Source organism: Hakea prostrata, chromosome 8 (assembly GCF_041222555.1).
Source record: "Hakea prostrata isolate BN-2017 chromosome 8, UWA_Hpros_2, whole genome shotgun sequence".
Classification (NCBI taxonomy): Eukaryota; Viridiplantae; Streptophyta; class Magnoliopsida; order Proteales; family Proteaceae; genus Hakea; species Hakea prostrata.
Window position 1 is genome coordinate 24,517,537 of NC_142607.1, and position 19,970 is coordinate 24,537,506.

The 19,970-nt window shown below is 39.1% G+C and overlaps 1 protein-coding gene across 1 annotated transcript in view; it reads left to right on the forward strand.

Annotated features, from left to right (window-relative positions):
- Positions 1 to 19,970, forward strand: part of LOC149007456 (putative cellulose synthase A catalytic subunit 1 [UDP-forming]) — a 51,629-nt gene that overhangs the window by 17,880 nt on the left and 13,779 nt on the right. Inside the window, exons 6-9 of the mRNA XM_089167069.1 lie at positions 1,922 to 2,248; positions 2,343 to 2,688; positions 3,424 to 3,558; positions 3,641 to 3,766. Of these exons, the coding sequence (XP_089023195.1) occupies positions 1,922 to 2,248; positions 2,343 to 2,688; positions 3,424 to 3,558; positions 3,641 to 3,766 (934 nt within the window). The remainder of the gene's footprint in view (positions 1 to 1,921; positions 2,249 to 2,342; positions 2,689 to 3,423; positions 3,559 to 3,640; positions 3,767 to 19,970) is intronic.

Genomic DNA, 19,970 nt, shown 5'->3' on the forward strand with positions numbered 1-19,970 from the left:
AATTGGCTTGATTTGCATATGTTTGATTGTTTCCCTATATTCCATTTCTACCTCCTCCACGGGAATTTGTTGGATGTCCATGCAACTTCCAACACTTGTCCTTTGTATGACGCTTTTTTCCACAATACTCGCACTTTACTGGCGGACGAAAATTACCAAAACTAGATTTATTATTGCCATAACCAGCTACCAATGTAGATCTATCAGATGTTTGAGTGTGTATCATAGCTGTCCTTCGACTGTCCTCAGTATCTACCATGGCATAGGCTTGAGCCAGAAAAAGGAAAGGCTCTCTAGAAAGGATCTGTGCACGAATTTGATCAAATTCTATATTCAATCTTGCCAAAAAATTATAAACTCTCTGTTTATCTTCCCATTGTTGATAGGCAATAGCATCTTCAGCATTCTTCGTTGTAAACTTCCCATAGAAATCTAAAAAGTCTAGTAATATCCCCGAAGAGTGTTATAGTACTGAGAAAGAGGAAGGTCCTTCTGCTATAACTGATTGATTTTTTGTCTAATTTCAAAGCACTGTGCATCATTGCCAACTCTAGAGTATGTATCTTTAGTAACTTTCCACAAAGTTGCTACATCAAGGAGGAGATAACTCTCTGCTATGTTAGATTCAATAGAGTTGATGAGAAAATCCATGACCAAGCATTCATCTGTATACCACTTGGAAAGTTGTAGACCAGGTGTGGAAGGTTTTGTAGAAGTCCCATCAAGATGGCTAGTAAGACCACGAGCACCAACAGCGAGGGAAACTGAACGAGATCATCTAAGATAATTTATCCCATTAAGTTTCACAATGGTTATCTGAAGCGGAGAAAACTTACGATCCTTATGAATGGAAGACATGGGAGACTCTTCAGATGTACCAAATAAAGGAGATATGGGATCAGCCATCATCACAAGGATAAATTATTCAAAAAGTCCCTGAACTTTTACAAAATTTACGAAAAAATCCCTGAAATTGTTGCAAATTGCAAAAACAATTCCCTGAAATATTTTCAAAATTACTCCCACTAATTCATCTGAAAAGTATCTTCTTAAGTTATCTCCAATTCGTATATTGTTGAATCAAAGTATACTAGGAATGTTTATAGGAAAGACTGGAGGGACACAACCGGTCCACTTAAATACCAAATTCCTTAGACAAAATTTTTTTTTCCTAGACATGCACTTAATCACCCAATATACATTTTCAGAATACCCGAAAAGAAAACAAACACGTAAATAGCGACTTCAAAAAACTTTCTACAGCACCTCTGTAGGATGAAAATAAAACTTTGCTCTAATGTTGTAATGTAAGGAATTACTCCTCTAAAAGTATATTATTCACAAGACCCCAATAGGGTATTCATAGTTACAACCTAGTTAAGTCCTATACTAAGTAAGAAAAGAAAATATAAAACAAATAGAAATAAAACTCTAAACTTATTAGGAAACATAATCTTATTCTAATTAGGAAACCTCAGTCCATGTTTTCAACAGTATCAAATGATAATCAAAACTAAGCAAAAATTATTAAGGGTTGGGAGTGAGAAAAAAGGTTAAACGATAAGGTTTTCAAACAAAAACCGAAAAAATGCATTTTTATTATTATACCCCAATTTACATTTGGAATTTAAGTGGTTTGCACAAAAATGAGTAGAATGAATTCTGACCTAGATAATTTTTATTTTTTTTTAAAGACCTAGAATTTATTTGGATTTTGGGCCTTTTCTATTCTTTTAAACAAAAATAGGATTCAAAATAAATACCAAACACCTAAAAAGTAAAATAAAAATGTCAAAACATGAGCACGAGAATTGATACCAAAAAGGCTCTTACTATGCAGCAAGTAAACTAGCCTTTGTTGTAGACCAGTATATAATTTTTGTTGCGGTGTAAATAATTGATGGTTATATATGCATTACAGGGATTATGTAACTGATCAACCTTTGAATAGCGTGGTGCCTGATTCTCCTGATCTTCCCCCATCTAAGACTAAAGGTCAACCTTTGAGTTGTGTGGTGCCTATTCCTGTTTATCTTCTCATCCTTTATCGCACTCTGATCGTACTACGACTTCTTGTTTTGATTTTCTTCTTCCGTTACCGTATCACAAACCCTGTTCCCAATGCTTACCCATTATGGCTAGTATCAGTTGTGTGTGAGATTTGGTTTGCCTTGTCTTGGCTTCTGGATCAGTTTCCGAAATGGAGTCCTATCAACCGTGAAACATTCATTGACAGGCTTGCTCTCAGGTTAACTTGTGTGATCTTTTCCTTTTTATTCTCAGAGTTTGTAAATGCTGAATTATAATTTTCTCTTTAACCTAGCTATGCTTTGGATTTACAGATATGACCAGGAAGGAGAGCCATCCCAGCTTGCTCCTATTGACATCTTTGTTAGCACAGTTGACCCCCAGAAAGAGCCACCTATTGTAACAGCTAATACTGTGTTGTCCATACTAGCGGTGGATTACCCAGTTGAGAAGGTTTCATGTTATGTATCCGACGATGGTGCAGCTATGCTGACTTTTGAAACCCTCTCAGTGACAGCAGAATTTGCGACGATGTGGGTGCCCTTCTGTAAGAAGCACAACGTTGAGCCTCGTGCTCCTGAGTACTTCTTTGCCCAGAAGATAAACTACTACGAGGATAGAATGCTAAGCTCTTTTGTGAGAGATCGCAGAAACATGAAGGTGAGGAAAGTCCTTACATAAATTGATGACGATTAATTTTCATTTTAATTTTTTAGAGAAACATTTACATCTCCTCTGATTTATTCTAATACATTTACACCCCTGTGTTTCAAATTATCTATTAAATGCCTCTCTATTATTAGAATAAGTTTATGGTTCAGCTCGCTGTATTTTCAAAATTTTCAAATTGCCCTTTGCACCCTCAAAGTTGTTTCGACTTTCAAGAAGAAAAAAAAGAAAGAAAAAGAGGGGGAAAAATGAGAATAGGGGAGGGTTGTAGAGTATTCATTGATCATTTTTATGTATTTTTTCCAATTCTGTTCTAACTTATAGAAGATTCAACGAGGGTAATATGTTTTATTAATAAGGGTGGAATAGGCATAGGGAGGTGCTTGTAATTACAATAAGTTTTAGAGATGTAAATAAAGTTTGAAAACTTAAGGAATGTACATGTAATTTACTCTATTTTCTAATATGCAATCCTTAATATTCAAGGCACCTTGTCTTTTTGACTTAGATTAGAAAAAATAGAAGACACTGAAAAAACTAGCAATCATATAGAAACTACATATTTGTATCTCATCTTGACGTCTCAAGATTACCATGGTTTAAGGTTTAAGCATTAGGTTGCTTAAAGCATTACATCCTGAGTATCCAATTTAAAATACCCTAAGTATATGTTTCATCCAAGATGCTTATTCGCTAACCTCTAAGATGAGCTGCTTTGTTTCATAGCGGGCATACGGAGAATTTAAGGTAAAAATAAATGCTTTAGTTGCCAAAACTTGGGACAAGCCTCGAGAAGGTTGGATGATGGATGGCTCTCCTTGGCCAGGAAATAATCCCAGGGATCACCCTGGTATGATCCAGGTATTGTTTTCCTTCTAAATTATGTTTTGGCATCATACTTATCTTGTTTTATATCTCATTTTCATGTTTTGTGGTGGCACAGGTATTCTTAGGCCATAATGGTGCACTTGACACTAATGGCAATGCATTGCCTCGCCTAGTATATGTTTCACGTGAAAAAAGACCAGGGTTCCAACATTATAAAAAAGCTGGTGCTATGAATGCTTTGGTATGTATTCTCTAAAGATTTCATATTAATGTATCATGTTTCTTTTATCTATGACTGATGAGTAGTTGGTGTTTATCTTCTTCTAGTGGGGTCACTATTGGGAATGAGTACCACTTGATGGGTCCAAATATCTTTCCAGTAGAATTAGTTTCATCGTCTCACTTTCACGTCACAAATTGTCAAAAATGTCCAAGGGTTGTGCCTGAACACATCTACAAGTCAAGATAATGCTAGGTCCACTATTGAGCAGAGATGGTTTTACCATCAAGAAGAAAAATAGATAAAACCTAATCATTTCTTATCACTCTCAACCTATTAAGATATATGTGGAAACCTCTATTTCTCATTATAGAAAAATATCAAAATGTTCCTATACCTTAGACAAGTCCAACATCGCAAAACAGGTCCTCTAAATAGTTTGGGACCTACAATCAGTCACTCCTCAAAGATCGGAATTCTTAACATGACCCAGAGTCTACCTAGCAGTGGTTAGTGTCCAAAAACAATGATCTGGATACGTTTACACTCTAAAACAACTCACAACTTTTAACATGGTGAAAATTTATCTTCACCGCAATAAATAATTCTTCAAAAGACATATTTCATTATTGCATGCTTGAATGATACTGGATGGGTGAAACTAGTTTGGAACTCCCAGCTTTTCCTGTCAATATATTTTTGACTGGAAGCTATATTATGGAAGATTAGTGGTGGATGATTTGATTAAAAGAAGGTAGTGTCTATGGTGTCAAGATGTGATTTTTGTCATCTTGAGGAGGAAAGTTTAGATCATATATTTATAAAATATCTAGCTGTGGTGCTCACGTAGGAGCTTTGGGTGTTTGTTGGATAGATCAAGATACTATTGCAGATGTGTGCAACATGTTAGATTTCATTTATTTAAATAAATACAATTAAAGATTTTAACTTCTCATAATTTATGATGTGACCCAAACATTCTTGGTAATTACAACTTAGTTCAAGGTAAACTGCCTTGATAATTGTTTGGTGGTTACTTGGAGGTGTTTGATGGGAACACCGTTTCTATAGGGCTCATGTAAACCTGTATTCAGATGAAAAACATTACACCAGTTTGCTGTGAACTCGATCCCCAGGTTATGTTAGCAAAAACAAAAAAATCCTATCTCTCCGTCATTTGGTTGCTGAGGAAAAACTGGAAGAATTGGATTTCTTCGACATCGCAGACAAAGAACTTCTCGGAGAGGAACTCACAAATGACTTCTAGAAGCTTGTTTCCATCACTGGAGGGTAAATACCTTATCCTGTCTTCCACATTAAACGAAGAACATGACTAGTTTGATTATGGAGTTCAATATTAAGTAAACTGTCTACCTAGAATTAATTCTGAAATTTTTGTGGATGATGTGATGATCCATGAGGCTATTGATCTCGAGATTTTGATGGTTGATCTATTAATCTATAATAGAAGTTGTTTAAAAATTTTTTTGGGGAATTTTTCATGTCCATTAGAAATGTTGGAAGTTGAAAATTTGAAATCAGATAACTTTTGGATCCTGTTTCCGATGATGGAAGGCAATTTTCCGTCGAGACGACATGCCGTCTGATAGTAGGCAGTGCACCATCTGGGTGATGAGGTGCCTTGTGAACCAGATGGTGTGCCCTATGAATGTGAGTACATTATAGAGAGCAGACGGACTGCTCCATCTTCCAGAACGTGTGCCTTTTGGGTCAAATGGTGAGCCGGCTGGGTCAAACGGTAGTCCGTCTGGTGGCTGTTTTTGCCCCTTTTTAAGCTTAAAGACATGCATTGTTTGACCCTTTTTGGGATTGAAATGTCATATTGAAGAACATATTTGAATAATTTGGATTAGCCACAACATCTTTATTATAGAAAATATGTTCATATGTAGTGATTATCTTTAAGATCACATAAATGAAAATGACATTGAATTCTAGTTATGCATGGAGATATGATATCTTGCCCAGATGAAATATTGTTTCTTCATGTATGATTAGGATGAAATATAAAATTGTTGTAATTTCTTGATTAGCCCATAGGTATTGAGAAATTTTCAATAATTTTCTAGTTTCATCAATTTTTTAGGTAAAATCATTATATATAAGATCATTGCCCATAGGGAGGTTTTATGATATGCGATTTTATGTACTTGTATTAGTGTACATTGGTAGACTAATAATTATGTTTGATGGGTTGTGCCTCTAAAGTTGTTATAGTAAGCATGCTTGTTGATTCATTTGCAGTAGAACAAAAGTTTGTATTCTCTGATATTGATGTTCCTCTACTTACTGGGGACAATAATACTAGTTGGAAAGAGTTTGTTCTACTAAACTTGGGTTAGCTACCGTGATCTGGACTATGTCATTCATAAGGTAATGCCTATACTAATGCAGAGATTGAATTGTACGAATGATGGGAGAGATCCAATCGTTTGAGTATGATGTTCATCAAGTCTCACATTATGGCTAGTCTTTGCAGGTCCATTTCTGAATGTGAGAAGGTCAAAGACTTTCTGGATGTCATTGATGATCAATTCCTGAACTCTGAGAAGGCATTGGGTGATATGCTCATTAGTAGTTTGGCTTTAGCTGGACTCATGATTGTGACAGAGGTGTGTGAGAACATTATACAAATCAAAGATACTTTGCCCAACTCAAGGCACTGAAGATGATGATTTTTGATGACTTTATTATGGACTTCATCTTGCAAACTCTTCTCATTAGTATGCCCCATGAAACATCTCCTATAACACACTTAAGGATATATGGTCAATCAATGAGTGTCTAACAATGTGTGTTTAGGAGGAGGGGCATTTTATTGTAGGAAATGCTGTGAATCTGGTTAGTAGTCTCAGTTCGAACCAACTAACTTCTAGTAAGAAATGGAAGGTAAAAGGAAAGCTGTGCAGTGTCAAACCTACCATAAAGAAGGACAATCTTAAGTGTTTCTTATGTAAGAAGAATGGGCACATGAGGAAGGATTGTCCTAAGAGGCAGGCATGGATGGAAAAGCATAGTAATCACCTTTCTCTTATGTTTTGAATCGAATGTTTGTGTTTCACATAAAGACTAGTGAATTGATTCTAGTTCTACAATCCATGTGTCTAATACCTTGAAAAGTTTTCTCAATCGAAGGAAACTAGTGAAAAGTGAATGTTGCATCTATTCTGGAAACCAGTTGCCTTTTAAGTTGAATTCATTGGAACAACTAGATTAATGTTAAATTCAAGACATATTTTGTTTTTAGACCAGACCTTTTATATTCATGATTTTTCCGAAATTCAATTTCTTGTATCTACACTAGTACCTTTGGGATACAATTTCAACTTTGCTATGAATTCATTTCAGTTATTTAAGAATTCTAATGTTGTTGGTTGTGGTACTATGGTTGATAGTCTATTTAAAATTATGTTGAATGATGTTCCATATAGTTTAACTACTTCCCAAGATATGGCAGATATTAAATGTGGTATTGTCAGTGAAACATCTTCACTCTTATGGCATAGAAGACTAGGTCATATCTCCGTTAATAGAGTTAAAAGATTAGAAACTTTGGAGTTATTAAAACTCTTGATTTTAAGACTTGCTTAGACTGCATCAAGGGAAAGCAGACTAACAAGTCAAGAAGAGTGCCAATAGGAGTTCACAAACATTAGAAATTATACACATTGATATTTGTTGTCCTGACATGAGCTTAAGTAGTCTAAAATATTTTATTACCTTTATTGATGATCGCACTAGATTTATGTAAATTTATTTGTTTCATAATAAGAATGAAACGTTGGATGCTTTTAAGATATACAAAGCAGAGGTAGAGAAATAATGTGGTAAATAAATCAAAATAGTGAGATCAAATAGGAATAGTGAATATATAGTAGATACACAGGTGATGGACAGACATTTGGTCCTTTTGTTGAATTTCTCTAAGAGCAGGGTATAGTTGTACAATACACTTTGCATGATATGATGAGTAACTCCAAACAGCCTCCTTCTCTGTGAACGGAAGCTCTTAAAATAGCCGCATATATTATTCAAAAAATTCCAACCAAGGCGGTTCCTAAAACACCATTCGAGTTATGGAAGGGTTGGAAACTGAGTTTAAGACATTAACATGTTTGGGGTTGTCCAACTGAAGTAAGAGTATATAATCCACATGAGAAGAAGCTAGATCAAAGAACCATAAATGCATTTTTCGTTGGATATTTTGAAAAGTCCAAGGGTTATAGGTGTCACTATCTGAATCATTTAAGTAGGTTTGTCGAGTCAAGAAATGCGAAGTTTCTTGAGAATGATGTGATTAGTGGGAGTGATTGCCTCAGAAACTTGGGCTCTGATAAAAGAGATAATGCGGTTGGTGCTCCTTTATTGGAATGCTGAATGTTCACCCAAGTTGGATGGACATTGAGAAATCAGTGACTCGAGACCCACATCTTGCTGAGATTGCTATGGAGAATCAACATATTCTGCAACAACTTCCACAAGAGGTTGGTGATATGGCAATTGAAGTGGCCTTAGAAGATCATGGTGAAGATCCTCCACATTAGGAGCAACCTGTTGTTTAGCAACCCAAACAAGTGAATGTTGAAACAACATCAAGGAGATCTATTAGGGTCAAAAAATCAGCAATACCTACTGATGACTACGATATCACTACTAAAATAGATCCTGAAGCGTTTTCACAAGCAATGAATAGTGATAATTCTGGTTTGTGGTATGAAGCTATAAAGGATGAGATGGACTGTATAGCACATAAAGATGTTTGGGACCTTGTTGAGTTGCTTGAAGGAAAGAAACCAATAGGTTGTAAATGGGTCTTTAATACTAAGAAATATTTATCAGGCAACATTGAGCGATACAAGGCCTGACTAGTTGTCGAAGGATTTACACAAAGGGAAGGCATTGACTATAAGGAGACATTCTCTCCCATGTCAAAGAAGGATTCCTTCCATATCATCATGGCGTTAGTTTCCCATCTTGATCTAGATTTACATCAGATGGATGTGAAAACGACATTTCTCAATGGAGATTTGCATGAGGAGGTATACATGAAACAACCTGATGAGTTTGTTTCAAGTAGTGGTGAACAATTGGTTTGTAAACTTAAGAGATCCATTTATGGACTTAAGCAGGCATCCCGACAGTGGTATTTAAGATTTTATGACATGATCTCTTCATTTGGTTTTGAAGAGAATGTTATGGATCAATGTATATACCACAAGGTCAGTGGGAGCAAAATCATCTTTCTTGTGTTATATGTAGATGAATGCTTGTAACCAACGACTTTTAGGGTTGCTACATGAGGTGAAAAGCTTTCCATCTCAAAACTTTGATATGAAGGATATGGGTGAGACATCTTATGTCATTGGGATTAAGATCCATAGGGATAGGTCCCAGCGTGTTTTGGGACTATCTTAAGAAGCCTATATAAACAAAGTTCTTAAGAGATTTAGGATAAAAGACTGTTCACCAAGTGTTGCACCCATTGCTACTAGTGACATGTTCCATTTGAACCAATATACAAAGTTGGAAATTGAAAAGGATCAAATGACAAACATTACATATGCTTCCGCAGTGGGAAGCTTGATGTATGCACAAGTCTATATGAGACCTGACATTGCTTTCACCAATGGAATGTTGGGGAGATATCAGAGTAATCCTGGCATGGATCATTGGAGAGCTACAAAGAAGGTCATGAGGTATCTTCAAGGAACAGAAGAGTTGATGCTTACATATAGGTATTCCGATACTTTAGAAGGTAATGGATATTTGGACTTAGATTTTGCGGGTTGTGTTGATTCTTGTAAATCAACATCTGACAATGTCTTTATGGTAGCTAGTGGGGTCATATCTTGGAGAAATGCTAAGCAAACCTTGGTTGCTACTTCTACCATGGAAGCTGAGTTTGTATCCTATTTTCAGGCTATTGTGCAGGGAATATGGTTGAGAAACTTCATTTCTGGGCTTCAAGTTGTTGAGTCCATCTCTAGGCCAATGAAGTTATACCATGATAATACTGCTGCAATGTTCTTTTCTAAGAATAATAAGAGTGGAAGTCGAAGTAAACATATCAACATTAAGTACTTAGCAATAAGAGAGCACATTAAAGCTAAAGAAGTGTTCATAGAACACCTAAGGATTGAGCAGATGATTACTGATCTATTGACAAAGGGCATGCCAGTTAAAGCTTTTGAGGATCATGTTGTCTGTTTGGGACTTCAAGAAGATTTATCTTCATGAAAGGTAATTATTACACATTTTGATTTAATGATTGTTATATAGTGTGTTTCTCATTTCCGTTGTATACATTTTTATTGAGATAACAAACATGTTTTTGGACTAAGAATAAACATTTGAGATTTATTAATAAAGTTGGGTTTATACAGGAAAAAAAGAGAGATTGTATTGTGATACATGGAAGGTACTGCCTGAGTCAAAGGTGTCTACCACTACGATTCGTACAGTTCTATTTTTCTGTTTAAACATTAAGAATTAAAATGTAATGTTGTTTGTGCAAAGTGGGAGAGCGTTAGATTTCATTTATTTAAATAAATAAAATTGAAGATTTTAACTTCTCATAACTATGATGTGGCATAAACATTATTGGTAATTACAACTTAGTTCAAGGTAACTACCTTGATAACTGTTTGGCAGTTACCTAGAGGTGTTTGATGGGAACACCATTTCTACAGGGCTTAACCTATATTCAAAAGAAAAACATTACGGCAGTTTTCTGTGAACCCTGAGTCCCTAGTTTTGTTTGCCCAAAAAAAAAAATTCCCTGTCTCTCCGTCATTCAGTTGCTAAGGAAAAACTAGAAGAACTGTCAACATCAAAGACAACGACCTTCTCGGAAAGGAACTTGCAAATAACTTCCAGAAACAAGTTCCATGGTTGGAGGTATCTTCTTCTGGTCTTCGCATGATTGAACAAAGAGCATGACTAGTTTGGCTATGGAATTCAATATTAAGTAGATTGTATACTCTATTGTACTTCTTACACAACAATGGTTGGCAAATGCAAGAATGATGATCTTAAAAGAAGCACGACTCAAAGGTATAATCATTGTCCCTAATTTTGTTTGGTTGGAAAGAAATTAGAGGAGGCTTGTAGGTAAATGCAAATGGATATGGGTGATAGAGGCAGTGAAGTGAGATTGGGGTTAGTAGATGTTACCAAGTATCTCTCTTAACAACGAGACTTTTGTTGTTGAACATTACTATGCATTGTATGAATGATCTACAGAGGTTTATTGGGTATCTCCATGAGTGGGATGGTATAAAATGAACATCGATGGGTGGTTGCTTGGTAATTTTGGTTTAGCAGGGGTAGAAGGGTCTATTAGAGATGAGAAGGCAAGGGTGACAAACTATTTCAGAAAGGGCTTGGCTACGAGAACAAACTATAAGCCGAGTTCGAAGGTCTAATTTTTGTCCAAAACACACAAAAGAATTATAGTGGAGATCCTCTCCACCCACCCGCCCATCCACCCATCCTCCCACATTCACATGAGTGTGGGAGCCACACTGCCCTGCATGACACAAATAGACCTATGGGTGTGGGAGGATGGGTTGAGGAGCATCTGGACGCAAAGAATTAGGTCTCAGTCAACTGTGGGTGGAGTGTGACTTAGCACCAGTGTTTGTATAGACTCGTAAGAAGGCCTCCCATGGCATATGGATCAAAGATGAAGAGCACTATGATACGATATAAATTGCATTGAACCCATCAAACCGGGATCACCTTATCAGGCCCGGTCGAACCGGGACTAGGGCCTATCAAGACCTAATGAATCAATCATAAAGGCGTCGTCTTCTAGTTAACAATCCGTTATGGCTTCCCGAACTTTGCGGTACGAGAACTTGATTTTAAAGACCTCTATCAGCAAAGCAGTGAAAAGATCATGACGAGATCGGAAACTGGTTACGGCCCCGAATATCTAGGGAAAAACCCTAAGATCAAACGGCCACCAAAGCAGATCGAGAATTCATTCGACGGTCGAAGATTAGAGGTAAAATCTATATAAACCAAGAACGTACAACCTCCCAGGTATTTGAATCGTTTCCCAACTATGCATTCATTATTCTTATGCTCTGCAATTAGCCAGAGCCTTTGTGATCAGTCCAGTTACTGACTTAAGCTTTGGAGGTGGCCTTCCAACCCCACGGTCGGACCACGTATAACTCTCTTTTGCAGGATACATCAAGAAATCTGGTGGCTTAACAGAATTTGGACGCATCATCTGGCACCGTCTGTGGGAAACGCTTCGAAAAGTTATGGTGACTAGATCAGCAGTAGCCGCAATGGCTTTACGAGAACTGAATGTTCGTTCCCAAATAGGAGATGCTCCGGTCATTGGACCCAAAGGAAGCAGACTCCCAGAGGTTCAGGAGGAAGGAAGGGAAGAAAATCAAGACTCTCCCAACCCTCTCCAGCAACAAATGGAGCAGCTACAGATCCAGTTCTTGGAAACACTCAGTATGTTGGCAAGACAGGTGGTTGCACCTCAAGCCCCCGATCAAGTAGAGGCGAGAAGAAGTGTACAAGAGGCAGTCTTAGTTCCTCCATTAATCTAGGTACCGACGCTTTCTCAACATGTAGATGTGCAGCAAGGTGAAGGCCAAAATTATGGCCAGAATCATCAAAAAGACCGTCAAGAACGAGTTCGAGAAGTGAGAGCTGGTGAATCACCAAACAGAGACAATCGGCATGATAGGCTGCAGGCAAGTTGAACGGGAACTGCAACGAGGCAACAAAGGGGAGTCTGCACTCACTCCCCCACCTCAAGACGTTCGGGAAGAGGAAGTATCCGGACGGAAGTCAGACGATCACTACATATTGGCCGAGAGCTTGCCAATATAAACCAAAGGTTTGGGCAACTCTCTTGAGGAAGGAAGGCCGATGATAATAATTCGGTCATCCGAAAGACTCCTTTCACTGGTACTATCACTCTGTTCGAGTTTCCACACAACTTCAGGCTCCCAACTTTTACGGCTTTTGATGGTTCGGGAGATCCCACAGCCCATATTAGCTATTATCAACAAACAACGGCAATAGCTGGAAACTCTGATGAGATCCTTTGCTGAGTTTTCGCTTCTTCCCCTAATGGGGCGGCACTGAAGTGGTTCTCAAACCTACCTTCAGGAAGAATCAACAGTTTCGAGAATCTTGCTCGAAAATTCATCGGACGTTTCCAGAGCGGTATCCAGATTATGAAAACGGAGGAGACACTCTTTACTATCAAGCAAGGAAGGAATGAATCAATCGGGGAATACCTGAAGAGATTCAACAAAGTTACTATGGAAATAGGAAACTTGGACGATCAGGTTGCGAAAACGGCCCTTTTTACAAGGTTAACCAACCGAAGGCTATTGGAGTATTTACTTCAGGACATGCCAACTACTTATGCCGAATTAGTATAGCAGTGCCAAAAGCAGGTGGAGGTGGCCGAAATACTTGATGCCCGACAGGGAGATGGTGCATGACAAGGAGAACCTAAAGTGGCTACGAAAGAGTCAAAAGTTCCCGAAAGAGGTCGAAGCCAAAAGCAGCCTGATCCAAATCGGGCTAGAAAGCCACATTCGACCTAGAGAAGGCGGTCTCCAGACCAAGATGAGTACACACCATTAAATGCTCCTCGATCGGAAATACTAATGTCGATAAAGAATCAAGATATTTTAAGATGGCCTTCCAAAATCGTGACAAAAACGGGAGAAAAGAACATGGAGAAATATTGGCGTTTCCACAAAGACTATGGGAACTACACTAATGAATGTAGGCACCTCAAGGCGGACATTGAAAGGCTAATCAATCAAGGACATCTCACAAACTTTCTGAAGGTCCGGGAAGATGAAAAGAGAACAACCAATGAAAAAAGGGGATGTTCGTCAAGTAGGGAACATCGAGTTGAAGATCCAAAGTCTAAAAAAGGAAAGGAAATGGAAGGACCTAGCAGGTCCCCAATTCTCACGATATTTGGGGAACCTGGACCTGAATCCTTACGAAAGTTGAAAGCAAGATCGAAATTCGTGGGATCAGGAGAAGCTCAGAAAGGAAAGAAAATGGAAGAGGTGCCTATCACTTTTAGTGAAGAGGATGAGCGAGGTGTTTGCATGCCTCACGACGATGCGATAATCATCAAAGTTGAAGTCGGACGAAGAGAGGTGCACAGGGTCCTAGTTGACACAGGATCTTCGGCTGATCTCTTGTCTTATAAAGCTTTTGAGAAGCTGAATCTTGAAGAAGGGCTGATGAAGCCCTCCTCAACACATCTATACGGATTTTTTGGTTCAACCGTCGTGGCTGAAGGATCGATTCAATTGGATCTTTTAGTAGGAAATTTCCCAAAAGAATCGACCATTCGAGCAACTTTTTTGGTGGTCCGCTTACAATATGATATTAGGGAGACCCTCGTTAACAAGGCTGGGCACTGTGGTTTCGCCAAAGCATATGAAGATAAAATTTCCCACTGACACTGGAATCGGGCAAGTAGCTTCAGACCAGATACTCTCCAGGCAGTGTTATGTGGCATACCTCAAAGACAAGGAAGGACCTAAAAAAGCCATGGCCTTGCCTATTGAGCTAAGGGACGATCGGGACGATGACACCATGCAAAGGCCCGAACCCGTGGAGGCATTGGAACGTATATGCTTGCGGCCAGGAGACGAAGTATTTACTCACATTGGACTGAGCAACTTGAGCCTTTCAAAGAAGAATTGACAACTTTCCTTCGGGAAAACATATATGTGTTCGCCTGGTCAGCCAATGACATGCCATGAATTGATCGAGCTATAGCTGAACACCTACTATGGATCAATCCTGACTTCAGGCCTGTAATCCAGAGAAGACGAAACTTTTCGATTGAAAAGCACGAAGCTATCAAAGGGGAGGTTGAAAAAACTCGAAAAGTTTGGCTTTATCGAGCCCATCAAGTGTCCAACAGGGTTGGCCAACGTAGTAATGGTGAAAAAGTCCAATGGAAAATGGAGAATGTGTACTGATTACACAGACCTCAACAAAGCTTGCCTGAAGGACTACTATCCTCTGCCACGGATAGATCTTTTGATTGATGCTACTGCCGGGTATGAAACATTAAGTTTCATGGACGCTTATTCCAGGTATAACCAAATCTTGATGAATAAAGAAGACAAAATTCACGGCATTTATGACCGATCGGGAAAGCTATTTCTATAAGGTTATGCCATTCGGCTTGAAGAATGCAGGAGCTACATATCAGAGAGCTGTAAACAAGATTTTTAGCAATATAATCGGGAAGAACATGGAAGTATATGTAGATGATATGCTGGTAAAGAGCCTCCTAAGGACAGGCCACATTGAGGATCTTTGGGAAGTATTTTCCGTCTTAAGAAAATATCAAATGAGGCTGAACCCAGAAAAGTGTGCCTTCGGGGTACCATTAGGGAAATTCTTAGGGTTTATGGTTTCTCAAAGAGGAATCGAGGCAAACCCCGCCAAGATACAAGCACTGATAGACATGGATCCCCCAAAGACTATTCAAGATATACAATGCTTAACCGGGCGAATTGCTGCTTTGACCCGATTCATCTCACAGTCAAGGGAAAAATGTTTACCTTTCTTCAAAGCATTGAAGGACCTGAAGGGAAGTAAAGAGGCCTGTTGGATGGAGGAATGTCAGAAGGCATTCGATGAATTAAAAAGAAGACTCGGGCAACCACCGCTACTTTCTTTACCCAAAAAGGGTGAAACTCTACAAATATACCTAGCTACATCACAGTTGGCAGTAAGTGCGGTCCTCATTCGGGAGAAAGAAAGAAAACAATGGCCAATTTACTATGTGAGCCATGTACTCTTGGATCCCGAAACAAGGTATTTGGCTATCGAGAAGCAGGCGTTGGTCCTCATGATAGCAACCCGAAAGTTAAGACCTTATTTCCAAGCTCATCTGATCGAAGTACTAACCAATTTCCGCTTGAAGAAGGTACTTTTAAACCAGATTTATCGGGAAGGATGGTAGCATGGTCAGTCGAGTTACGAGAATTCTTGGTGGATTTCAAGCTCAGAACAACTATAAAGGCGCAAACCTTGGCCGATTTCATAGTAGAATCCGTAATCCCGAATGAAGGGGAAGAAGAACTTGCCTTGTCCATTATGTGGCACATTTATGTCGATGGTTCCAGCAATAAAGTTGGTTCGGGGGCAGGTGTTTTGTTAAAAAGTCCGGGAGGATTTTTGATCCGATATGCTTTGAGATTCGGGTTCCAGGCAAGTAACAATGAAGCCGAGTATGAAGCTCTCATCGCAGGGCTCATATTAGCAAAGGCTTTAGTAGTGGCCGAAGCAACAATATACAGTGACTCCCAACTTATCATAAATCAAGTAAAGGGGGAATATGAAGTGAAAGAGCCACGCCTACAAAAATACCAAGAGCTGATCCAAATCTTAAAGAAGGATTTCAAAGATATTCAAATATGTCAAATACCTCGAAAGGAGAATTCGGTAGCAGACGAACTCTCAAGATTGGCGAACACTAAAGAAAAAGCATTAGAACCATCCGTCTACATTGAGGAGTTAAGCTTCCCAAGCACAAAAGTTGAAATCGTTTCATACATTGAAAGCGAAAGATGTTGGATGGATCCCATCATTGAATATATTCGGGATGATAAACTCCCTGAAGATCTGAAAGAAGCTCGATCGATCAGGGTTCGTGTGGCGAGATACACTATCCAACATAGAAGATTATACCGGCAATCCTTTGCGGGACCCCTACTTAGGTGTGTTGGACCAAAGGGGGCCAAAACTACATTAGCCGAGGTTCATGAGGGTATTTGCAGCGCACATACGGGTGGACGTGCTCTGGCACATAAAATCCTTCGTCTTGGATTATATTGGCCCAAGCTACAAGAAGATTCTTTAAAATACGTTCAGGCATGCAACCAATGCCAGATACACTCGAACATGCCCAAACAACCTGCAACAATCCTTACGTCAATTCTGAACCCTATTCCTTTCATAATGTTGAATTGACTTAATGGGAAAATTTCCACCAGTAGCAGGACGCAAAGAGTACTTGATCGTGGCGATCGACTATTTTACAAAGTGGGTAGAAGCAACTCCATTGGCATCGATCAAAGAAAAACAAATGGAAAAAATTGTACGAGAATCGATCATCTATAGATTCGGGATTCCTAAAGTACTAGTTACTGACCATGGAACTCAGTTTGACAATCCTCAGTTCGAACTGTTCTACAACACCTATATGATTGATCACCAAATGTCATCAGTGACATATCCTCAAAGTAATGGTCAAGTAGAAGTTGCAAACTGAACGTTATTGGACGGAATTAGGAAAGGACTGGAGACCAACAAAGCTTTGTGGACTGAAGAACTCCAAAATGTCCTATGGGCATACCGAACAACCGTACAAACTCCTACTGGTGAAACTCCGTTCAGGATAATTTATGGTTTGGAAGCATTAGCACCAGTCGAGGTAATGGCGGGAACGAGAATTTGAAGAACAGGCAAATGAAAAAGGTATGTTGGACAGTCTCGAGTTAATAGATGAAGTTCGTGCTCAAGCAATAGCCCGAACCCAACAATACCACCGAAGGATAGCCTCTCACTACAATGCTCGAGTCAAACACCGGCAGTTTTGTGTAGGAGATTTAGTTCTAAGAAACACTCCTGCTTCAGACCCATGTCATCAGAGAAAGCTGGACCCCACATGGGAAGGACCTTATATGGTCATTAAATATGTAGGATCGAGAGCTTACAAGCTAAAGGATCTGGAAACTGACAACGCTTTGGACCGATCATGGAACGCCAAGCATCTGAAGAAATATTTCTCTTGAAGTCAAGACAAAATTCCTTTTTGTTTCATCAATTTTGATCTATTTGGATCTATAATAACTTAATGCATAATACTGGTCTTTTCATTCAAATCTTTTTGATTGGGGGCCATATATAGCAAAGTATATCTAGAATCAAAAGGCTTCGGATAAATGCCTCCGGGTAATACAGAGTGAGACCTTCGAACATCCCGAAATATTCCTCGGAACTTTCGGGTAAAGGCATTGGGTAGCATCGAAAGGGTCATTCGAAAGCCGAAAAAATCTCTAAGGAGAATTTTTCTGGTCTAAGGCATCAAGTAAAACTGAGTGGGTCCTTTGAAAGCCTCGATGACAATTCTGAGGAATTTTCTAAGGTCAAGGGCATCTGATAAATTCCGAACAGAACCTTAAAAGCCTAGTAAGTTTTACTTTCTAAGGTAAAGGCATCGGGTAGCACCGAATGGGTCCTCCGAAAGCCGGAAAAAAAATCTCTAACGAGGAAATTTTCTGGTCAAAGGTATCAGGTAAGACCGAATAAAGCCTTCAAGAATCACGAAAGTCCTAAAAAAATCTTTGGGGATTGAGTATATCGGATGTACATTGAGTATAACTTTTGAATCCTTAGAAAGAATTTCTTAGAAACTATTGTGAATTTGATGTTTCGGATTAACCGAACACTACTTACAAAAGCTTAGCGAGCAAATCAGAAACGTTTCTACTTGACCGAGCTAAATTCCCGAAAGATAAAGAAATGTGTTATAATCAATGGTTAAACACAAAAGAATTTTCATCCATACAAAGGCTAGTGGAAGCCAAACTATACAATGTTCGGGATATACACAGTGTAGAAGCCAAACTATACAATGTTCGGGATATACACAGTGTTACAAAGTCTTGGACAAGGAACATTTCAAATTGCAAAACTACGTTCAGAAGATTATACAATATCTTGGACAAGAAACATTTCTACAAAGAAAACAAGAATTCCACCAACAACTGGGAAGAGCAGCCCAAACCCACCGTCCAACTTTTCCAGGATCCTTATCCTTTGACTGATGAAGAGACTTCATCTTCGGTCACTAAGATAAGAAGGAAAAGAAAATATGGCGAAGAAGTTTTAAGCCCGATCCCCTCCTGTTCTTTGGATCATTGTGGAAGAACGATTGACGCCCTCCGGATTGACATTTGGAGCGTCAACTTCTTCCTTGTTTTCTGCAATCTCCTCTATTATTGGAGTTACAGGAGGTGAGTCATCAAGATATAGCATGATGCCCGGATTAGGAGTCGGCAGATCTTCCACATCTTCGGCCCATTCGGGAGACGGAAGTCCCAACTTTGTGAAGACTTCGGGATGACAGAGAAATTGATGAGGAGCCGTGTCAAAATTCGGATTTCTCCTCAAGATTGATTCGAACACCTCATTCTAACCATCCGATAAACATGATCATTCAAAATATCCAACAAGTTATGAAAAGGCTTACTGCCTAAGTACTTACGGATGTAAGCCCTCCGGGTTTTGGCAGGGATACAATTAAGATCGAGAGGAACTATTTGCTTCCGCAGCTCTTCCACCTTAGCTTCAAAATTATTCAGCTCCCCCGAGAGATTAATTACCCTTCACTCGAAACCACGGATTTAACCATTGGCAACTTCCAGGGCTTGAGAAAGATTTAAAATCTCAGTATTTCTTACCTTTACTTCATCCCAAAGCCTATCCCGAAGGCGTGCAATCTCCCGATCCTTGGATGAAGATTCCGCCGGAAGCCTGGAGAGTTCGGAATGCATCTTACCAATCCGGTAAGCCGCCTTCGTCTTCTTGTGAAAGTTATCCACCGTACTCCTGCAACAAGCAAATAATCTGCAAGATTTAGAAAAGTATACAGAAAGCAAAGAGTAATCTCAAAGATGAAATTCACATCATCAATGACTTTACAAAAACATCGTCAGGAACAGAGTCCAAAGCCTTGCTTTCGGCCGGTGTTTGGGCAAGAGTGCACCACTCCAAGGCCCGTCCAAAGCTGCCGGTGACACAGTCAGAACGCCGCAGTTTCCAAGGAGGCCTGTAAATTTCCTCCGTTGAAGGAGAGGGAGGTCTTGGAACTGAAGAGGTAGATTCGCCTTCTCCTCCAGAGTTTGCCCGTGGAGTGCACTTCACGGACATTGCAGCAGAAACGCCGGAGGGATCCATTAAACCGCAGGAAGAAATTTTTGCAGAATGATTTCTAGTTCAAGGAAACGGAAAAGCTTCGCACAACCAAAGTGAAAACACAAGGAAAACCAAAGCGTTTAAATAGACACTGAAACAAGGTGATGACATTTCAAGTTTAGGAAATCCAACGTCTCAAGTTTCTTTGGAAATCCAACGGCAATAATACAACGGCGGTTCAAGCTTCTAAATC